Source organism: Melanotaenia boesemani, chromosome 13, assembly GCF_017639745.1.
Source record: "Melanotaenia boesemani isolate fMelBoe1 chromosome 13, fMelBoe1.pri, whole genome shotgun sequence".
Classification (NCBI taxonomy): domain Eukaryota; kingdom Metazoa; phylum Chordata; class Actinopteri; order Atheriniformes; family Melanotaeniidae; genus Melanotaenia; species Melanotaenia boesemani.
In genome coordinates this window covers 13,529,724-13,550,081 of record NC_055694.1, presented here as the reverse complement: position 1 = coordinate 13,550,081, position 20,358 = coordinate 13,529,724, and the positions used below count along the sequence as shown (strand labels likewise).

The window sequence follows — 20,358 nt, the reverse complement described above, 5'->3', positions numbered from 1 at the left end:
GAAAACAATTATTAAAAACACAATGCTTTTTCAATAATGCACTATAAATGATATCCAAATCTAATAATCGGTATTTTTGGCATAAAGTAGTTCCACTTTCACCACTTTAAACATTTTTTTCTTACGCATACTTATTGCAGAGCTTTTACTTTAGTACCTTTACGGTATGGTATTAGTATCTTTACATGGTGTGAATACTTGCTGCATTTTGATAACCAAACCGTTGATTTGCACTCAAAGATGAGTAACAAATTAAGAAGGTGGAAAAAAACAACATGAAAGATCTTATAAGGACAACCCCAGTCCACCTTTATTCTACAAAGTGGAACTCTGCAGAAGACATAGGGGATGATTCTTGCAAAAGATATTCCCTTATGAGTTTTGATGATCGCGTAGGAGAGTGCTGTCAAACTCAGTCCAAAATCTCTTGTAGGTGTTTAGCAAGTTAAGATCTCTCGTCTGTGAAGGTCATGGCTCAAGGAGTTCCGCAATTTTCATACCTCAGTGACCTCCGTTGGCCTGTTGGATTGGAGTATCATGATCCTGGAGAAGGTCACTGCCATGAGGTCAAAAATGTTTATTCATCAGATAAAGATAATCATTTTTAGCGTTTTAGTACTTCATCTGCATAACAGGACATACATAAAGGTGACAAAATTAGCTGTAGTAGAGCACATGATTGGCATAATATCTGTATTATGTTTAATGTGCAAATTCCATGTTAGACGATTTTATTTAAAAAATATTACTTATATGTTTATGTGTAAACTGTAATGGGGCCCATATTGCATCCTACCTTCATCCCTTTCAATACAAACCTGGCTCCATCTTCATTAAGCACAACAGGAAACAACTAAACCCCTTCTTAAAATAGAAGTGACCAAAAAATATGACCTCTTACTTCATTGCAATTCTTTGTCCTTAGTCTGCAGTTTCTGACTATTTCATAGTTCTTGGAAACGACTGCAGATTCAAACCTCTTGTATCCGTCAACAGTAAAAAAGACCCCAAAAACCACCCGAGTCAGTGGCACTCCACACCACTGTGGCAAGCTGCTCTGCAGCAAATAGCTAGAGGCCATGTGATTACTTCCCACCCCTTCTCATATGATTTGTACAGTAACATGATAGCAGATTGAGTTTTCCACATGGTAGTAGGGTCACTCAAACTTGCAAGATGCTGAGCACACATCACATGCAACTTTTCTCTGCTAATTACCCATTTTCCATGACACTGTGATGATTATGCATGTTGATCCAAATTCAAGACTAACACATCCCCCACATCCTCCAGAATGAGTCAGTGGGTCAACATACAGACTTGAAAGAGAAACAGAAATTCCCCAACTGTCTCTCACATCTCACATTCACTAGACAGCTTGAAAAGGTATCGAATACATTTTACCTTATTGTATAAATTATAGACCTAATAGTACTAGTAAGCATTTGCAGAGATTAAAAATAATAATTTTTTTCAGGTTTGTTCTGTTTTTAGCACATAATTTTTTTAACCATAACTGTTTTAATGTTAGATTAATTTTCAGATTTAAGTTTACCTTGTATGCTTGGTTTGAAGTAACAATGCTTCTCATAGACATATTAAAAACACCTGAAGGTGGTCCTCTTCTTCATCCGTTCTGAATCCGTAAAAGTTGATCACATTGTTGCTCATAGACATGTATTTTTGTAACTGGGGCCATATTACAGTAATATGTGAGCCCCTCTTGTAGATTATTTGCACCTTAATGAGTGAGTGACAGTGGCAGGCACTAAGTGCAAGTAAATGGAGTGAATCATTGCTGATTCCCTCTGCTGGACAGAGAAGAGAACAACAGATATTTCAACGATTCCCACTGAGCAAACCGACCGGATATTTGAGTAAAGTGTAGAAGGCTAAACTCATTTGTTTTTCCTGCTGATATTCCAATTTTTATTTCTTTTGATATCTTAGAGAAGTTCCTCAAACCAGGCTCAACCTCTCCCATTAGACACCTTTAAATCAGCAATTAGTTTTACGTATAGCTTTGTTTTAAACCAAGGAAACGCGCATCAATAAATGCTTGCAGCCAGCATCACATCAGCGACATGGAAGATTGTATTGATTTATCTAATTACAGCACTTTCATGTGGAAGTCAAGGATAAGTGTTTTGTTTAATCAATGTTCGTTCAGAAAGTCATGCCAAACACACTGTTTATTCAGAACAAGCCAATTAGTGATAGCAGGAAATTTGTAAATTGATTCACACTGAGAGTAAATTAAATATGGTGAATTCTATTTCTCTGGTTCTGTAAACAAATGGATGAGACCAGTGGGAATATTTTACACATGTGGACAGAGTTAAGCAAATTTTTCCCACTTTTCAAACACATGAGCGGCTGGTGGCAGCCTCTGTGGTCATTATGGCTCCTGGTGTGGATGGATCCGCAAGATATCGTCCTATATGACAAAGATAGGTGTGGATATTTAATTGCTGTCTTGTATACTTTTCAATTTGCAAACATTGTTATTGTTTCTATGTGCATTTTATTATGTAAAGCTACTTATATATGAAAAGTGCTTTATAAATAAAATCTAATTAGATTTGGTTTGATTTGAAGAAACCCAAAGTAAAGCAGGCGCAAACAAGCACCAAGGATTGAATTCCAAACAACGTGGAACACTTGTCAGTGTACAGTTTCTGGTACACCGATTAAACTGGTGCACGTGTCAGCATAGTGTACAGAAACATCTGTGTAGAATATGGACTGGAGAACCCTAGGTCACAATGGGAAACACCTCCCATGGTGGTGGAGAATGAGAGGGCTAAGATCCTGTGGGACTTCCAGATACAGACCGACAAAATGGTGGTGGCCAACCAACCACACATTGTGATCATGGATAAGCAGCAAAGGAAAGCCGTAGTGATCAATGTAGTCATCCCCAATGATGGAAATATCAGGAAAAAGTAACATGAGAAATTCAAGAAATACCAACGATTCAAGAAGGAACTGGAGAAAGCCTGGAAGGTGAAGGCAACAGTAGTACCAGTGGTCATCGGAGCACTGGGGACCGTGTCTACCATGCTGGAGAAGTGGCTCCAACAGACACCTGGAGAAACATCAGACATCTCCATCCAGAAGAGCGCAGTCCTATGAACAGCTAAAATACTGTGTAGGATGCTCAAGCTCCCAGGACTCTGGTAAAGGACCTGAGCTTGAGATGGACAGCCACCCAGCCTACCCAAGGAGATGGGAGGTTGGATGAGGGAATGAGAGAATATATATATATATATATATATATATATATATATTTTTTTTTTTAAGTCATTTTGTTTAAATACAAGATCACGATTTCATCACACAATATCAACTTGGGCATAAGTGCACACAGCTTATTCAGTACTTGGTTGAGCCAAAGAGCTGGACAAATCTTTCTAACTCATTCTGTTGCTTAAAATAGTTAAGCTAAGTGTGGAAATGCTCCTTAAACAACTGAGTCTTTAGCTTGCTCTTAAAAGTGGATAAGGACTCTGCGGATTGGACAGAGTTTGGTAGAACGTTCCACCACCGGGGAACAACAGAGGAGAAGAGTCTAGCTACTGATTTTGCGCCACGTTGTGGTGGGAGCACTAGGCGTCTTTCACTGGCAGAGCGTAACTGTCAAGAGGGAGTGTAGCTCTGGATTAAGGAGTGAAGGTAGACTGGAGCCGTTTGGATTATTGTTTTGTAAACCAGAAGCAGAGCTTTGAATTTGATGCGTGCTGCAACTGGAAGCCAATGAAGAGCAATTAGCAGCGACATGAGCTCTTTTGGGCTGGTTGAAGACCAGACGTGCTGCTGCGTTCTGGATCATCTGCAGAGGTTTAACTGAGCATGCAGGCAGGCCAGCCAGTAAGGAGCTGCAGTAGTCAATGTGTGAAATGACCAGAGTATGGACCAGGAGCTGGGTCGTGTGTTCAGTCAGGTAGGGTCTGATCCTCCTGATGTTGTAGAGAGCAAATCGGCAAGACCCGGAAACCGAGGCAACATGGTCCTTAAAGGTCAGCTGGTTGTCTACCATGACACCAAGATTCCTGGTAGAAGACGTAGGCACAAGTGTGATTGAGTCAAGCTGCACGCTTATCTGTGGCGGTAAAGAAGGATTGGCTGGAAAGACAATAAGCTCAGTCTTGGACAGATTTAGCTGAAGGTGGCGATCCTTCATCCATGCAGAGATATCAGCAAGGCATGCTGATATTCGCATTGAGACTGTTGTGTCGTCAGGTGGGAAAGAAAGGAAAAGCTGAGCGTCATCTGCATAGCAGTGGTAGGAGAAACCATGAGAGCTAATGACTGCACCGAGTGAGGAGGTGTATAGTGAAAAGTGAAGAGGGCCCAGCACCGAGCCCTGAGGCACCCCTGTTGTCAGCCCATGTGAGCTGGACATTCCCCCTTGCCAAGATACTTTGAATGATCTCTCTGTGAGGTAGGACTTAAACCACGAGAGGACAGATCCTGAGATGCCAAGCTCCGAGAGTATGATGGTTGACCGTGTCAAAGGCAGCAGATAGGTCCAGCAGTATAAGGACTGAGGTTTGACCAGTGGATCTGGCAAATAATAAATATAGCACTAGTTAAAATTTCACATTAAGAGTGAAATATTGCACCATTGTAATTATATTGCACAGTGAGTCATTAGTTGAGTGTTTGTGCCTCACATGTAAGCACCTGAACATGATTTAAGTAGCTTGTGCACAACTTTGGAGAAAAAGCGGTTTTTCACTTTCATGGTTTTTGAAAGTAGGGTTCTATCACCTATGAAAGGAGTTTGAAGATACAATGAGCAGGGTGTGCTGGGTCTTGGATGGTGTTGAAGGGCCTACCATAATAGTAAGCTTTGTATATGTCCTCAAGTGCAGGCGATCTAGTCCCACTGACTTTTTGTGCTACCTTGATCTCCCTCTGCAGTGTCTTCTAGTTCTTTTTGTCACAGCCGCCGTACCATGCTGCAATGGCAGAGTGCTCTCTGTACTCTGATAGAAGTTTTTCAGGATCTTTTGTTGTAGTCCACCTCTTTTCAGTTTCTTCAGAAGGTATAGTCGATGCCTACGCTTTCCTGATGATGGTGGAGGTGTGATTGAATTTTAACATAATGGGACTTCCTTGTATTTGTAAACACTTTCCTCTTCAAAAGGATTTTTTTGGGTTGTGGTGGACTTTATTATGCAGTTACTAGACAGAAAAGGGGTCAGAAAGAGCTGGGGTGACATGCAGTAAAAGGTTCCAGGCTAGCATTAAGAAACCAGGGTCTACTGTGTTGAGGAGCTATGTCCTCTGTATATGAGGTGACCACTCAATCAGTTGACCTAAATCATGTGTCTCTATGATGGGAACAGGGACCCTCTGATTTCTTGGGCCCCCGGGCAATTACATGTTCTGTTCAATTTTTGTACATGGTCTATTTCCCCCTTCTTTTTCTTCTTCTTCTTTTTTTTTTTTTTTAAGATTTGTTGGTATACTCTGGATTTACGTTTAATTTATTAAAGAAATAATAAGAAATTTTAGACCATTGTTTGCAAAAAGAGATATTAAGCACACCAGATAAATACATCCTTGCTCTTATAAGTAAATTAACAGGTTAATTGTGAGTTATCCTATTATAATGTGATAGTTCTGAAAATGTTTTTGGCTTGTGATATAATCTGATAATAATCAAAGATTGTATATCCATTATCTTGACCGCTTATTCCATTACAGGTCGCGGGTGAGCTGGAGCCTATCCCAGCATTTTAACAGGTGAGAGGCAGGGTACACCCTGGACAGGTCACCAGTCTGTCGCAGGGCCAACACAGATAGACAAACAACCATTCACACACACACACTTTCTCCTAGGGAGACTTTAGAATAACCAATTAACCTATCATGCATGTCTTTGGACAAAGACAAAGATTGTATAGTTATAACAAATAGAAATGACACCTTTCTCTGTTTATGTCTAAATGACTATCACTTTACTAAATGAAGTTAGTCTGTTGACCAACAGGAGGCGCTGTGGTGTGGAGTTTGTAGCCGTTCGCTTGCAGAAACGTCGCAATCTCTGATTGGCTAGTATAGACTGGGGTCAAATGATGGTACGCATGCGCAAATTTCCTTTGACGGTTAGCGACTGAAATCTGTCAGCTCAGCTCAGCGTAGATTGCTCTAATACCCTCAAATATTCCTCAGCACGCTCTTCTTCTGGTCAGCGAAGGAGATTTAAAACTAACTTAATCAGTCATCATATTTGGTTTATTACTTTTTTACGTTTATTGCTGAAGGAAAGCTGAGAATGGCGAGCAGTTTAAAGCGGAAAGAAGAAAGTCATTTGCTGAATGGGGGTGTAAAACAGTCCACATGGAGCAAAGCCTTCTGCAGTAATGCTGTTTGGGAAGAAAAGGTCAGTCAATTGTTTGGGGTTTTATGCCACATTGGGTTTTTTGGGGTCTCTGTAATTAATTCATCCCTAAGTTCTGAATGCACATAATTGTTTCTTTAGACGGCTAGCTGCACCTAACTGCCATGCTAAGGATTAATCTGACTTGGCTGGGTTAGCTGACTGTCAAATAGAAAGATTTGAAAGTTACTTTGGACTATGTTGTACACGGACAACATAGCAAGGACAAGCAAATTATTTAATTGCTAATCAAAGAGTCCAAGATCCAAATGTTTTTAGTTTACAGTTCTGTTATTCCTTGTATCAATTCTGTGTTATTGGATTGGATTGATATTTAAGGTGTTAATCCAGTTAAGTTTTGATACATTGATGGAAGCACACATTCTTCACATTTAAAAGCTGGAATATTGTTTTACATTTTTAACCATAGAAATTAACTCCACAGCTGTAAAATATTAAATGCCACTTGTTGTTCTGTTAACTCTAAAGGCTCCAAAGGTTGCAAGGTTGTGTAGGTAGGGAATAGAACTGGATCAGGACCCGATGCGACTAAACTTCTCCATTACACACAACACTTAAATACATTTCATACATGAGAAACATCATCATAACAACATGAGATCAAAGATTATAATGGGCATGTATAAAATCTGTATGGGTTACTTTGTTCTAATGCTAGTTCTTAGTATCTACTCAATTATAATAATCATGTTTCTGTTTTTCTTTTACAGGATGAGTTTTTAGATGTGATTTACTGGCTCCGACAAATTATTGCAGTTATTCTTGGTGTGATATGGGGTGTTGCACCACTGAAAGGATTTCTGGGAATAGCCATGTAGGTGTACAGTCTTTCTAATTCTGACATCTTTACTGGATCTCTTATAATAAAATGTACTGATGGAAGCATCTTCTACTGTTTACCCCATTAGATTTTGCGTCATCAATGCTGGTGTCCTGTACGTATACTTCAGCAGCTTTCAGCAGATTGACGAAGAAGAGTATGGGGGCACGTGGGAACTCACCAAAGAAGGCTTCATGACATCTTTTGCTCTGTTTCTGGTGGGAACACTAATTCTTCTACAAATGTATTACATCTTTGCAAAGTACTGCACATCTGTATTTGGTTGAGATGATAACCAAAATATATCTCTTTGCACAGGTAGAAACATTGCCAAAAACATCCACTGTTGTTATTGTATCTGAAATGTCTTTTATATATATATATATATATATATATATATATATATATATATATATATATATATATATATATATATATATACATAAAGCATATACATTGGTGTCTAATTAGTTTTTCTGTTTCCAGGTGGTGTGGATAATCTTTTACACAGCTCTTCATTTTGACTGAGAGGAATCCACAGGACACTATGAACATTTGTTGAAGCAAATTTACAAGATGCAAAAACTTAATGGTTTGGGGGTATCTGTGCTCTCTACATACAGTATGACTTCTCATTGTGCAGTGCATCATGGGAATCCTAGTTTGTAAAACAAGATCCAGTAAGAACACAGAGACAAATGTGCTCAAATACTGTATATCTCTCTAATTTGAGGCTTCATTTTTTAAATACATCTTCCATTTCACTCATCTAATGTTATGTCCTTCTTCACATCATGTTCATGACGTCTGAATAGAAACACTAAAGATACATAAAGAAAGAAGAAAAGAAAGAAAGAAACATGAATGCAAACTTTACACTATAAAGATAACAAGCAGTATGAATACCCATCCTGTTTTCTTGCTCATGAGCTGTTCAGTCAAGTTGCAGGGGCAGAGCAATAAAGACAAAGCTTCATCATTTAGTCTCTAGGATTCAGTCAGTCCACAAATGTGACATTTCATCTTTTAACTTGTATCCAACATGCACCATGTTGGATGAACAGAGCTACCTGTAAGGAATTGATTCTGCAGTTTCTCCTAAAAATGATTAATTTGCCTATTTAAAGAAATAAGGGTAACAGCTACGATGTGTGTCAGCAGTTTATGGTTGGCGCAATTTGTTTCATGACATTTTAAAATGTCTTGGAACTTCTTTTGATTTTTTTTTTGCTCCATCAACATAAACTGTTATTTTATATTATTTTGAATACATATGATTTCTAACACTTGGAATTTGTGACTAACTGCAGGTGATATCTAACTTCTAACAACAGATCATATGCTGGTTTTTAAATAGATATATAGAATTATACCCAGTCCTGATGCCAACAGAATCATTATGCTCTGGCGCCATCCAGGAAATAGATCATTTCCAAGCAAAGAGGAGGGAGGCATGCATGTTGTATAACAATGCAAATGTTCATAATTGAAGATTTACTGGATCTGTGCACTGCCATGATTTGCTTTTAGTGTATCTAGCTGACATTTATTAATGCCCTTAATAAGGTAAAAACTATTTATAATTAATATTTTTCTCACAAGTAGCTCCCAGATTAAAGTGTTGCCTGTTGTTTTGAAATTAATTTAAACTTCTCCGTAAATTCTGTACAATGTCCCATTTGTCCACCTGTATTACAGACTTATTTGTATTTATGTTATGTCTTTTTTGATGTAACATATTTCTCAGTATTTTATAGTGAACTTTTAAAAGCAGTTCTTGCAAAGTTGTAATGATACTGTTATATTCAATATGCAGCTGGTGTTTGAAAGGATTGTATTTTCTGATCAAATCTTTTGGGAATCATTAAACATGGGCTTAATTTAGCCTCCATTTTCAGAGAGAGTGCCTGATTTTTATTGAAGTATTTACAAATCTTAGTTTTTCTTCTAGATTATTCAGGTATTTACTAGGTGTTTCTTTGAGCTAAAGCTTTTGCTGAAATGCTGTGTTGTGCAGCGAAGTGGTTGTTTTCAGGTGTGTTTATATTTGCTTGTTTAAAAAAAAAAACTAATGGTGGGGTCTCACTGCTATGTAGTCAAGTTCTCTGTCCACTTTAGTTTTACAGTTGGTGTGTAGCATGTACATTAGTGGGTTTGTAGACCTGAGGATGCTGAAGATAAAATAAGGGCAGTACTACTCAGCTATGCAACCTGCAGTCCAACAAGACAATTTGAAAATAATTTAAAATCCATCACTTACTGGTTTTAATTTAAGAAAAATCTGAACACAGATGGTGTATTGTTGTGGGTCAGATTGATGAAATTTTCCCTCATAAAGACTTGAAGTTGTTGAGGCATGATAGAATAAAAAGTGGTAACCACTATGGTAAACTAATCTTAAATGGTTAAGGATACCTTTAGTTTTGTAAGTGAGTTAAGATGGAAGAACAATGCTGACAATTAAATTGATATTTTCCAAACTTTTGATAGCCTATAGTAGCTTCTGTCACACTGCAGAAAAGATGCAATATGACAATAAAGTAAATGAGTGTTGTTTTGATTTAGCATAAAATGTTAATTATTCAAATCAATACAAACTGGAATGCTGTTAAAACTACATAAAAATATCTCTAGTATTGCTTTAATTTATACTACTTGAGCTATTAGATCAAAATCCTGAGGCTTACTTGAATGATATAAACTGCTGTTTCAGAAATATTGCATTGAGGATTGATAATATTTAGAAAGTTAACAAAGCACCTCGGTTTGTGTAATTCCTTATTTTTCAGCTCCAGTGATATGATACTGGATTAAAGTATGAACTTTAATTTCAATTTTAACCTTTCTTGTATCAGCTGCTGTCTTTCATAGCTTTCATTTCGAGGGTTTACTGCATCAGCCATTTACTTATTAGCGTTAGTAGCATAACTTAAGTTAGCAATTTTTAAAAAAGCGAAAAAAAAAACTGCCATAATTGTCAAGTTGAACTTGTATTGGCAATTGTCGTTAAACGCTCCGGCATCATTCATAAATCTCTAAAGAAAGCCCAAATCATGACGTCATCTATGGAGGTGGAGGAAAAGAATATGTGACGTAGAATCCAAGATGGCGGCTCCCCACTCCACGATGAAATTTTGGAAGCCGGGTAAGTGCGAAAAAAATGACCGAATAAGACGTTTGGTGTTACTTCTATGGGTTTACAATCACGGCTATGCAGGCGCTGTTGTGTATTGTCCGGTCTCGGTTTTGTTGCCGCGTTCAGCGCAGCTGCGTGGTGTTTGCAGCCTGAACGGGTTCAGCTCGGGATAGCTGTGCGGAACCAAAGTATTAACCTGCCAAGATTAAAATACTATGGAGAACGCAACAATGCATACAGCGGAATTTGCACTGTTGAAAGGCGTTCTTGTATAGATCTTTGGGCGTTGCACCAAACCCTGCCTGTCATCCTCTTGAATCCTCAGCCTGCTTACATTTAAATAAAACATCTTATCCTCCTCTTCACCATCTGTTCTGCTCCAGGCTCCGAGGCACCGGGGATCTCCGAGGAAAGGGAGCTCAACTCAGAGACCACCGGTTCCCCCATCATCTTCAACCCCAACACCGCCCTCTCTATTGAGAAACAGCGGCAGAAACTCCCGGTTTTTAAGGTTTCACACTGCTTTGACACGTCTGAAAATGAGAAGAGTTTTGTTGGCTGTGTTTGTTGCATGTACTCAGTATGTACTACTTCTTATTTGTTCCCGATGCAGCACAGAAACAACATCTTATATTTGGTTGAAAGTTACCAAACTGTAATCATAGTTGGAGAGACTGGATGTGGGAAGACGACACAAATACCTCAGGTTAGTGTAATTTGCTTCAGTAAAGATTTAAAATGAAGGTGAACTTGTGTGGAAAAAATGCACACCAGTGCTGCAGTTTCCGAAAACCCTTCATACAGACCAACTCCCCCCACGCTAGTTTAACATGACCTTGTCTTGATGCTTAGTAGCCTCTTTCTTAGCAGGGCTTGGGCCACATCAGCTAAAGCTTAATTTATGCAGATTCTGTTATTCATGCTTTGTTCTCCTTTGCCTTCCCCTTTCATCTGACTTCCATCAGTACCTGCTGGAGGCTGGCTGGGCGGCAGAGGGGAAAGTGATTGGAGTGACGCAGCCTCGCCGCGTGGCTGCTATCTCTGTAAGAGCTCCACTGATGTCCTTTTATTTCTCAGCTCACTCTTCTTCAATGTCATCTTGCTGCAGGCAAATTTAGTTAAGGTTGAAGGACATGTGCCTGCTTCAAATACTGTATTTTGCCCCTCTTTCCTGCTGATAGGTGGCTAATCGTGTTGCAGAGGAACGAGGGGCCCTGCTGGGACATGAGGTGGGCTACACCATCCGATTTGATGACTGCTCTGATCCCCATGCCACAAGGATCAAAGTAAGCTAGTGGCAGATGTGTTCAGTGTTTATTTTGATCATGTGTTTGGTTTCATTCAGTGATTAATTGTGCCCGTGTGCTTCAGTTTGTAACAGATGGCATGTTGGTGCGAGAGATGATGGCCGATCCTCTTCTGAAAAAATATAGGTACGCGATGGTTATTCTGTCAAATGTCCTTAACATGTTTATTATTATGACATAATATGCCCAACTATAAATACATAATATGTCTAAACAATCTTATGTAATGATCAAAACCTGGTTCAGGTTTTTCATGGAATATTTTCTTTTTCTTTTGTCATCTTCAGTGTGCTGATGTTAGATGAAGCTCACGAGAGAACCCTGTATACAGACATAGCCATTGGCCTGCTTAAGAAGGTAATGCCATCTGTTTATATCACTGGGGCTAATTCAACATAACTTGCTAAAATATTCCAATAAAGTTTCACATTATTGTGCATTTCTTTTAATATTTTTCTTTGACTCTAACAGATTCAGAAGAAACGGCGAGACCTGAGGGTTATTGTGGCCTCTGCAACGCTTGATGCCAAGGTGACTGCATCATTAAGATGAACAGATATGCTTGAATAGGGAGAAAAGATCAACAAAGGCAGACACGGGGAACGCAGACGTCGGGTGGGATCACATTGTACTGACATCTGCGATACCCTGATGATAGATAGACACAATCAGGCCATGACTGTGCTCGGTGTTAAGCAAGTCAGCTGAAATGCCATATCAGACATCTTACTGTACTTTCTCTTTTAAAGCAGCTTTCATCTGCACACGCAAACGATTTTAACTGTATAACTTTTATAACCTGTAGAGTTTCTCAAATGTCAGATTTTTAGGGTAGCATAAATGTTTTCTTTGCTGTGTTGGGGCAAAATATAATAATATTTATAAAAGAAAAATCTGTTATAATACTGTGATATTGCTCTGATTTGAAGAAATTTCATGACTTCTTCAACCTGAACGAGTCTGGGGATCCAAACAAGGACACATGTGGAATTCTGACTGTGGAGGGCCGCACATTCCCAGTGGATATCTTCTACACTGTCAGGTAATCCATACACATACAGACTTCAAACTGACCATATGATGTATAACTTGCATATTTCTTTGAACAGAACTTTGTAGTCACTGCAACAAAAGTGCAACAAAATTCAAAAATGGTTTGCTGTCAGTCCTGTCCCAGATTATGTGAAAGCCACAGTGGAGACAGTGATGAAGATCCATGAGACAGAGGAGGATGGGGACGTTCTTGCTTTTCTCACTGGCCAGGTTAGTGACTCTCTTCTTAATTGGCTTATGTCCAATTCATAAACCAGGAAGGTTTATGAATGTGGCAGCATCATATGCACTGGATTTCTCATTAGTAAAACGTAACTGTACTTATTTTCGCCATATATTTTCCCCTTTTAGGAGGAGGTGGAGAAGGTGGCGTCTCTTCTGCAGGATCAGGCCAGATCTCTGTCACGGTATGGCATGAAGAAACACCTGAGAATTTTGCCCATGTATTCCGGTTTACCATATGCTGAGCAGATGAAGGTCTTTGACCGGGCTCCCCCCTCTGTCCGAAAGGTAAATGTGTTTTTTGACTTCCAGAACAGAAAATTAAGTTTTTATGATATTCATTTATCACAGTGCGCATATTTGGCATCTCTTTTAAAAAAATCCCTGTAACTGCTATAAAGAGACTTCCCTGAGAGTAAAAAAAAATGGGTTTAAAGTTGACCTTTAGCCAGGCTTTCATACTTTAAAAAAAAAAAAATCTTATGTTTCTTTCCAGGTTGTGGTGGCCACTAACATTGCTGAAACCTCAATCACCATAAATGGAATTGTATTTGTCATTGACTGTGCATTCGTAAAGCTGCGAGCTTACAATGCTCGCACTGCCATTGAGTCCCTGGTGGTCACTCCCATCTCCAAAGCCTCAGCCAGTCAGAGAGCCGGGAGAGCCGGACGAAACCGACCAGGGAAATGCTTTAGACTGTACACGGGTATGTCTGAGTTTACAGGAAACGATGACAAGCATTGAGGATTAGCATCTGTAATAAGAATGGTCTACTATTAATATTTGTATGTTAAGAAAAACTTTTATCACTCCCCATATTATATTTTCATGCTCCTTCTGCTTCTGTTCTTTAATCAGAGGAAGACTTTGAGAAACTACCTGCCTCTACTGTGCCAGAGATGCAGCGCACCAATTTGGCCCCTGTCATCCTGCAGCTCAAAGCATTAGGCATCGATAATGTGCTGCGGTTCAACTTCCTTTCTGTGAGTCACTCACTCTTTATCCACATACTGGTTGTGAAAGAAATTGTGTTTTACATTCTAAGTAGCAAAAATGGCCCCTTATTTAAACAAATGTATACATAAAGCTTACTACACTGCCACATACTCATACAACCATTGTATGAGTTTGTGAAGACCAGCAGTGACCTCTCAAGTATGCTGGATTGTACATTCATCTGTTTTTTCAGAGTGAATATAGTAGTTAAAATGCATTTCCCTTTATTGTATTTTTAACAGCCTCCTCCAGCTCAGACTATGGTTCAGGCATTGGAACTTCTTTACGCTCTGGGAGGTAAGACACAAGGTGGTCAGCAGTGTGATGAAGGAAAAAAGGAATCTCTGCATAAGACTAATGGTCAGAATTCTGTGTCGGCAAGCATCTATAAGCCAAGCTCTCCGTGCATAGGATGCAGCGTCTTTAATGCCTTTTTTGTTTCTTGGCAGGTCTCGACCATTACGGCCGTTTGACTGATCCCATGGGTGTGCGGATGGCTGAGTTTCCTCTCAGCCCCATGTTCGCTAAGATGCTCTTGGAGTCAGGGAACTTTGGCTGCTCCAAAGAGGTTGTTACCATAGCAGCAATGATGCAGATTCAGAACATATTTGTTGTGCCGCCCAATCAGAAGAAAGTTGCTGTAAGTGAAAACAGAGCATGCTGTATTTTTAGCTGAAAGGCTTAATCAGCATAACAATTGTTTTTTTTTCCTCTCTTCCTTTTTGCTATCTCACCCTTCTCACCCTACAGGCCCGTGAGCACAGGAAATTTGCTGTTGCTGAAGGAGACCACCTCACGATGCTAAATGTGTATGAAGCATTCATTAAGGTATTGTGTGTGCGTGTGTGTGTGTGCAGTCAGCTTAGTCAGTGGTAGCAAACACTTGGGGCTGTTGTGAACTTACATAACTTGGATAAAGTTGACTCTAATCAAAGCTATGTGATGTTTTTTTTTTCTTCTGTATTTCCTGTAGCACCAGAAGAGCTCTCAGTGGTGTCAGGAACATTTTCTCAATTACAAGGGTCTGCTCAGGGCTGTGACTGTGCGTGAGCAGCTTCGACGTCTCATGAACAAATTCAAAGTGCCACGGACTTCCAGCGAGGGTATGTCCACGTTATCATTATGTAAAGTAACATGCAGGCTTGTATCAATTGTGCAGAAAGTGACACTGAACACAAAAGCAGGTGAGCCATCTCTGGTTTACCCTTTTTCATATATGTTTTGCCCAGGTGATCCAGATGTGATCTTGAAGTGCATTGTGTCTGGATTCTTTGCTAATGCTGCGCGTATTCATCATTCTGGCTCCTACCGGTGAGAGTGCATTTGGCACTTCTTTCAATCGTATATTTCTGTTTTCACATTTAGTTTAAGGCAGCATGCTCAATTATTCTTTTGCATTCCCAGGACTTTACGAGATGATCTTGAGCTACACATCCACCCCAGCTCTGTGCTGTTTGGAGAGAAACCTCCAAAGTGGTCAGTACATAATATAAGCCACAGTGTAGCTTCTGTGGTATGTTGTATATGACATAATCACACATGCAGAAAAATAAACATTGCTTGCATTCTTTACAGGGTTGTCTTTAATGAAGTGGTGCAGACTTCACAATACTACATGCGCGATGTGACTGCTGTTGAGTCATCCTGGCTGGTTGAGTTGGCCCCTCACTTTTACAAGCAAGCTAAGGTAATCCAAAAAAAAGGAGAAAGGAACACACCCCCAAACATTTACCCAAACTAATTTTCAGTGTCTTGATTTTGTTAAGCTATTTGTTAACAAAACTCTTAGCTTCTGTATACTTGGCTGCTTCAGGAATACTTGTGGCTCACCGTCTTGTTTGTTTGTTTTTTAGCATGGTTCGCTTGCCAGCAAGAGATCCAGAGTCCTCTAAATCCACCATCATTACACCACAATAAGACAGGAAGACAAATTTGCCACTGTGCCCCCTATCTATTCCATTGTAAATAAAGATGTAGTATATATTTATGTCCACCTGCACAACTCCCTCTACACTGTGGCCAAGCTACTACAGGACTAAGTGGAATATTTTTAGTGTTGATGTTAGCACTTGTATCTTGCTTTTTGGCTGTGATGTAGTTTATATTTGATATCTGGTAATGAATGTGAGAAGAGACCAGGCTGGGCCTGACTGGTGTCTATTCAAGCATGACCATGTAGTTCATTTGTATGTATGTATACTGTAATGAGAGCAGGCTCAGGTCCAGAAACAGCTCATGTGCCACAGGACCATCCTGTATTTCTAAAATCTGTATCATCTCCTGTTGCAGATCATTTTGAACGACAATTGCCTGAGAGGATGTTTCCTTTTGAGGAATTATTTTTTTAGTTAATTTGCTCACATTGTACCTGGGTGCCTTTTGTGTTTTCATCTGTTTCCTTAACCTCAAATTTGTTTCTGTATGATTATGCAGAATGTAGTTTTATATTTTCAAAAATTTGCTCTACATTGTTTTTCCATCCAACCTGAGATTCTCTATTATTGATACTGTGAATGAACTGCATTGCTTTAAAATCCTTGTTTTACATTCTGTATTCCCATTTTATTACAGCACAGCCAGATATAAGCGGCCTTGTTACCACTTTGTGCCAATTTTTTTTATCAGTCTGTTACACATTTCGTTTTCAGATGAAATGTGTGAATACACCCAAATATTGTAAATGAAAAGCTGTGAAGCCAAGAATGAAGTGCAATTTGTTGCTGTGATAACAGGAAAAAAAACATTAAGCCTTGCATCCAAAGCCTCAATGAAACAGCATTTTTCTAATTTCAGCCATCACTAGTGGCCATAACTGCTTATGGTTTCTCACTTTCAGCGCCTTTCTACTTTTCCCCCCATCAGCATTTTCTACCAAGTATCTGGCAAAAAGACCAGTTTCCTATCAACAATTTAAATCTTTTGACATCTCCATCCACTGCACATTTATACTTGTATGACTTTCACTCATACCCAGAAAGCATCAGTGCACAGGTTATTCTCGGGTTTGTTGTACTTTGTTCTCTGCTAGGATGTACTCTGAAACCATTAAGATCACAGCTACCAAAGTTGACATCAGCCAGCACTTTTCTTTTTTTTTGGTATAACTTGTTCTTTAGATCAGAACAGTGAATTCAGTTAAATGATAAACACACCACTAGATGGGTAGATGCACTCAAATCAAATAGATTTACAAATGAAGTACCTTTGCATGCTAAATGGTACTCTGATGTAGACCCACTCACTTAAGATCTCAACATATTGCAAATGGAAAGACTTTCCTTATTTGTGCAAATACCATACTATATATATAAGTATATGCAGCTAAAGCAGTGATCTGTAGATCTGTGTAACTGCTTACCTCTGAGAAAACTGGCGTGTTGTTTCTTCCTGACATTGGTAAATAAAGCCTTACTGTCATACACCTAATTACGGCTTTTAATTATTTTGGTAACACACTAGTGTGGTTTCTCATGCAGTGTATATGTTTGCCAGGGGGTGTCACTGTTGTACTACATACTGTAGTCAAGTTAATATGATTATTACTGATTGTGAGAGCATTTACCAGTGTCTATTTCTTGTCTTTTTAAAAAGCATATATCCTAATGGTTTCTGCTGTTGACACATGCAGAATGGTAAGACTGTAACTGCAGTTATGTTCATGAATATGGAAAATTTTAACACTTCATTGGACATTTGCTTAAAATAAAAATCTATGGATATAATTTATAATATAAAATAGCCCCATCAATTGCCATGTTGATTAAATTCACTTAAATATTCTCCATTGTTTTGTACTCCCACCTGTCAGGTGTCCTACCAGGTGTCCCACAACACTGATGATATACAATTGTGAAAAATATAAAGTACACAACTTTTTTTAACTACTGGATGAGGACACAATGAATTAAAACACAAAAAGAAAAACACCTGGGGCCTTCCCAACACATTACACAAGAACTTAAGACCTACGACTATACTAGTGTTTCTCAATCCAGGTTTTCAGGACTCACTTACCTGTGTTCCTAATCTAATACACCTGATTCAGATTAATTAACTTCCTCATCAAGCTGTTTGTAAGGCTGTTAAGGAGCCATTTATTTCATTCAGATGTGTTAAAGTAGGGTTACCTCTAAAACAGGGGTCTGGTCCTCGAGATCTACCATCCTGCAACTTTTAGATGCAACCCTTCTCCAACACACCTGAATCAAATGACTGACTCGTTACCAGGCCTCTGCAGAGCTGAATGACATGAAGACGACATTTGATTCAGGTGTGTTGGAGACGGGTTGCATCTAAAAGTTGCAGGAGGGTAGATCTCGAGGACCGAACTTGGATAACCCATGCTCTAAAACAAGCAGGGCAGTGGGTCCTGAGGACTATTACTGAGAAACACAACTCCAGAGAGCCCACCCCATTTCAGTCAAGTTGAGTTACTTTGACTGGACCGTTGTATAACCTTAATTCTTTCATTTTATGGTGTAGGTCATAACTACTTCTATTACACGTAGTAGTTCTTATTCTTTTAAGGACAGACCTACAAACCTATTAAAACTTCCATTTTTAAAGAGGACGTCACAGTTGCTGATGATCAATTAATCAAGTGCATTTGATTGGCAGCACCTGGGAGCTTCTTCTCATCTTAATTACAGGAAGAAGAAAGGGTGAGCCACACATTGATACTAGATTTTGGCTTCATTTTCTTTTGTACAGCTGTATGTGACGTGACATTTCATTATTATTAATTTATTAACTGATACTGTAATTATACAATGACTAAATGAAAATGTAAGCAATAAGCCACTTTTGGGTGCTTCAAAGTCCTGCTTAACTAAAATGCAGTAGTGATTGCTCCGAACATCTTGCCACCATGCAGCTTGGTTTAGGTAAAAAGAGAAAAAGCAGCTACTGAACACTTTATTGGAACGCTTACTTTTTTGTTTATCTTTTTCCCGTGTCAGCCTAGTAACTAGCTCTGCATTCATGGTACTTGTATACATGAGACATTTTAAACATTTTCTTGGGAATTTTATTATTTTGCAAGCAAAAAACAAAGTTTAAATGTTAGCTTTACTGCAAGAGTTCAATGCTTAGCAAAACTATTGTCTCACATAACTGGAAAAAATCACTTGTCTGGCATTTTATGCATAATACAGGAATGAGTTATCCACTAAAACAAAATGGAAGTAATTAGCTCATAGGGCAGGTGTCTTTTGGTTAGTTTTCTCTGCATATTTAAAATGATTGTTTTATTTAAAATATTTGTCTTAAAGTAGCTCTTGCTGCATGTTTGTACATTTGAAGTCAGGTTGTTACTTTTAAGCTGCACTGGAAGTCAAAAGCCAAAACTGCAAAATGAAGGATGAGGGAACATAATAGATTCTGACACTCTCTCCCATTGATATTGCCTTGGCAATTTACATTTAAACCTAGCTAACGCCACCAATATGCAATTAGGACACTTACCAGAGGTAATAAGGGTTAGTGGTTGCAATTTTGTAAGTCTTTGCCTATAACTGCAGTAAATGTTGTGATAAACACCTTATCCTGAAGTATTGGGTCTCTATTCAGTAATGGCTAACACTGTCTTCCCCAATATACAATAAGCTTACTTACTTATTTAATCAAGTAAGTGTTAACATGAGAAGATGTTCACCAGTGTGGTGTTGCTCTCTATTGCCATGCCAACCTGTAGATGCAGATATAATTAGCATTAAGAAAATAAAAAAGACTAAACAGAGTTGTTACCGCTGGTAAATGTGGATAAGTTTCTCTGTATTAGTGAATCAGTATGGAGCCTGTTGGTATTTATTCTGTACTTGCTTGGATGCCCATACAGCAAAAAGCACTGATTGCTGCTTGTAGCCAGAGATGCTGGACTAGACTTTTTTTGCACAGATATTTTTACAGTTTGCATAAAGTTAGAAGTACTGCAATGCCATGTTTATTTTTCTACCTGCTGTCACATCATAATTCTGAGCTGTCCCATTACTCTTTTTGCTGCAACAATCCCTTTTATTTTAGGAGATCCACTGAAGTATGGTGAGTAAAGTTGTGATTTGTGTGTCTCAGCGTGATCTGATCAGACGTTTTCCCTACCTGATGACTTCTTGTAGGACAAAAAAAAACAAAAAAAAAAAAAACAAAAACGAGTAAGGCCACATCAATACATGTGTTTTTCAGTTCCACTCAGTTGCCCATTAGTGTTGTATAACCACATGAATGTGAGGTGACAGCCGGAGGTATCGGTGATTAATTGCGTGCATGTGACTCGGACGAGGCAGCAGTTTGAACAGGTTGTGCGTATGTGCTTGAGCGTCCCTCCTCATATTTCAGGGCTGTCAAAAATCATTGACATGTTCCATTCAATTCAAAGAATGTTTAACTGCTTTAAAGGGCTTGATGGGAAAGCAA

General features: G+C 38.9%; 2 protein-coding genes across 3 annotated transcripts; both read left to right on the top strand.

Moving 5' to 3' along the window:
- The first annotated feature begins 6,085 nt into the window (after positions 1 to 6,085).
- On the top strand, positions 6,086 to 9,129 carry rab5if (RAB5 interacting factor). Its single transcript, XM_042004823.1, has 4 exons — positions 6,086 to 6,394; positions 7,123 to 7,226; positions 7,321 to 7,450; positions 7,719 to 9,129. Exons 1-4 carry the CDS (start codon positions 6,287 to 6,289, stop codon positions 7,758 to 7,760), a joined length of 384 nt encoding a protein of 127 aa, XP_041860757.1. The 5' UTR covers positions 6,086 to 6,286; the 3' UTR covers positions 7,761 to 9,129.
- Positions 9,130 to 10,295: 1,166 nt separating this feature from the next.
- Positions 10,296 to 17,087, top strand: dhx35 (DEAH-box helicase 35). 2 transcript variants are annotated; one of them, XM_042004718.1, is made up of 22 exons: positions 10,296 to 10,377; positions 10,752 to 10,879; positions 10,982 to 11,074; positions 11,334 to 11,411; positions 11,550 to 11,654; positions 11,740 to 11,801; positions 11,963 to 12,032; positions 12,147 to 12,206; positions 12,605 to 12,717; positions 12,842 to 12,938; positions 13,080 to 13,238; positions 13,447 to 13,657; positions 13,810 to 13,934; positions 14,190 to 14,244; positions 14,397 to 14,587; positions 14,698 to 14,775; positions 14,921 to 15,050; positions 15,177 to 15,258; positions 15,352 to 15,423; positions 15,523 to 15,634; positions 15,801 to 15,863; positions 16,235 to 17,087. In XM_042004718.1, exons 1-21 carry the CDS (start codon positions 10,338 to 10,340, stop codon positions 15,837 to 15,839), a joined length of 2,100 nt encoding a protein of 699 aa, XP_041860652.1. In that variant the 5' UTR covers positions 10,296 to 10,337; the 3' UTR covers positions 15,840 to 15,863; positions 16,235 to 17,087. The 2 variants fall into 2 exon arrangements, with proteins under 2 accessions (XP_041860652.1, XP_041860651.1); XM_042004717.1 differs by having other exon boundaries at positions 15,801 to 17,087.
- The last annotated feature ends 3,271 nt before the right edge of the window (positions 17,088 to 20,358 follow it).

Bases quoted from the DNA above. Each gene is read 5' to 3' on its own strand.
- rab5if (XM_042004823.1), top strand. From the start codon at position 6,287: ATGGCGAGCAGTTTAAAGCGGAAAGAAGAAAGTCATTTGCTGAATGGG. The intron at 6,395-7,122 runs GTCAGTCAATTG...TTTCTTTTACAG, and splicing joins ATGCTGTTTGGGAAGAAAAG to GATGAGTTTTTAGATGTGAT. The intron at 7,451-7,718 runs GTGGGAACACTA...TTCTGTTTCCAG, and splicing joins CATCTTTTGCTCTGTTTCTG to GTGGTGTGGATAATCTTTTA.
- dhx35 (XM_042004718.1), top strand. From the start codon at position 10,338: ATGGCGGCTCCCCACTCCACGATGAAATTTTGGAAGCCGG. The intron at 13,658-13,809 runs GTATGTCTGAGT...TTCTTTAATCAG, and splicing joins ATGCTTTAGACTGTACACGG to AGGAAGACTTTGAGAAACTA. The intron at 15,424-15,522 runs GTCAGTACATAA...CATTCTTTACAG, and splicing joins GGAGAGAAACCTCCAAAGTG to GGTTGTCTTTAATGAAGTGG.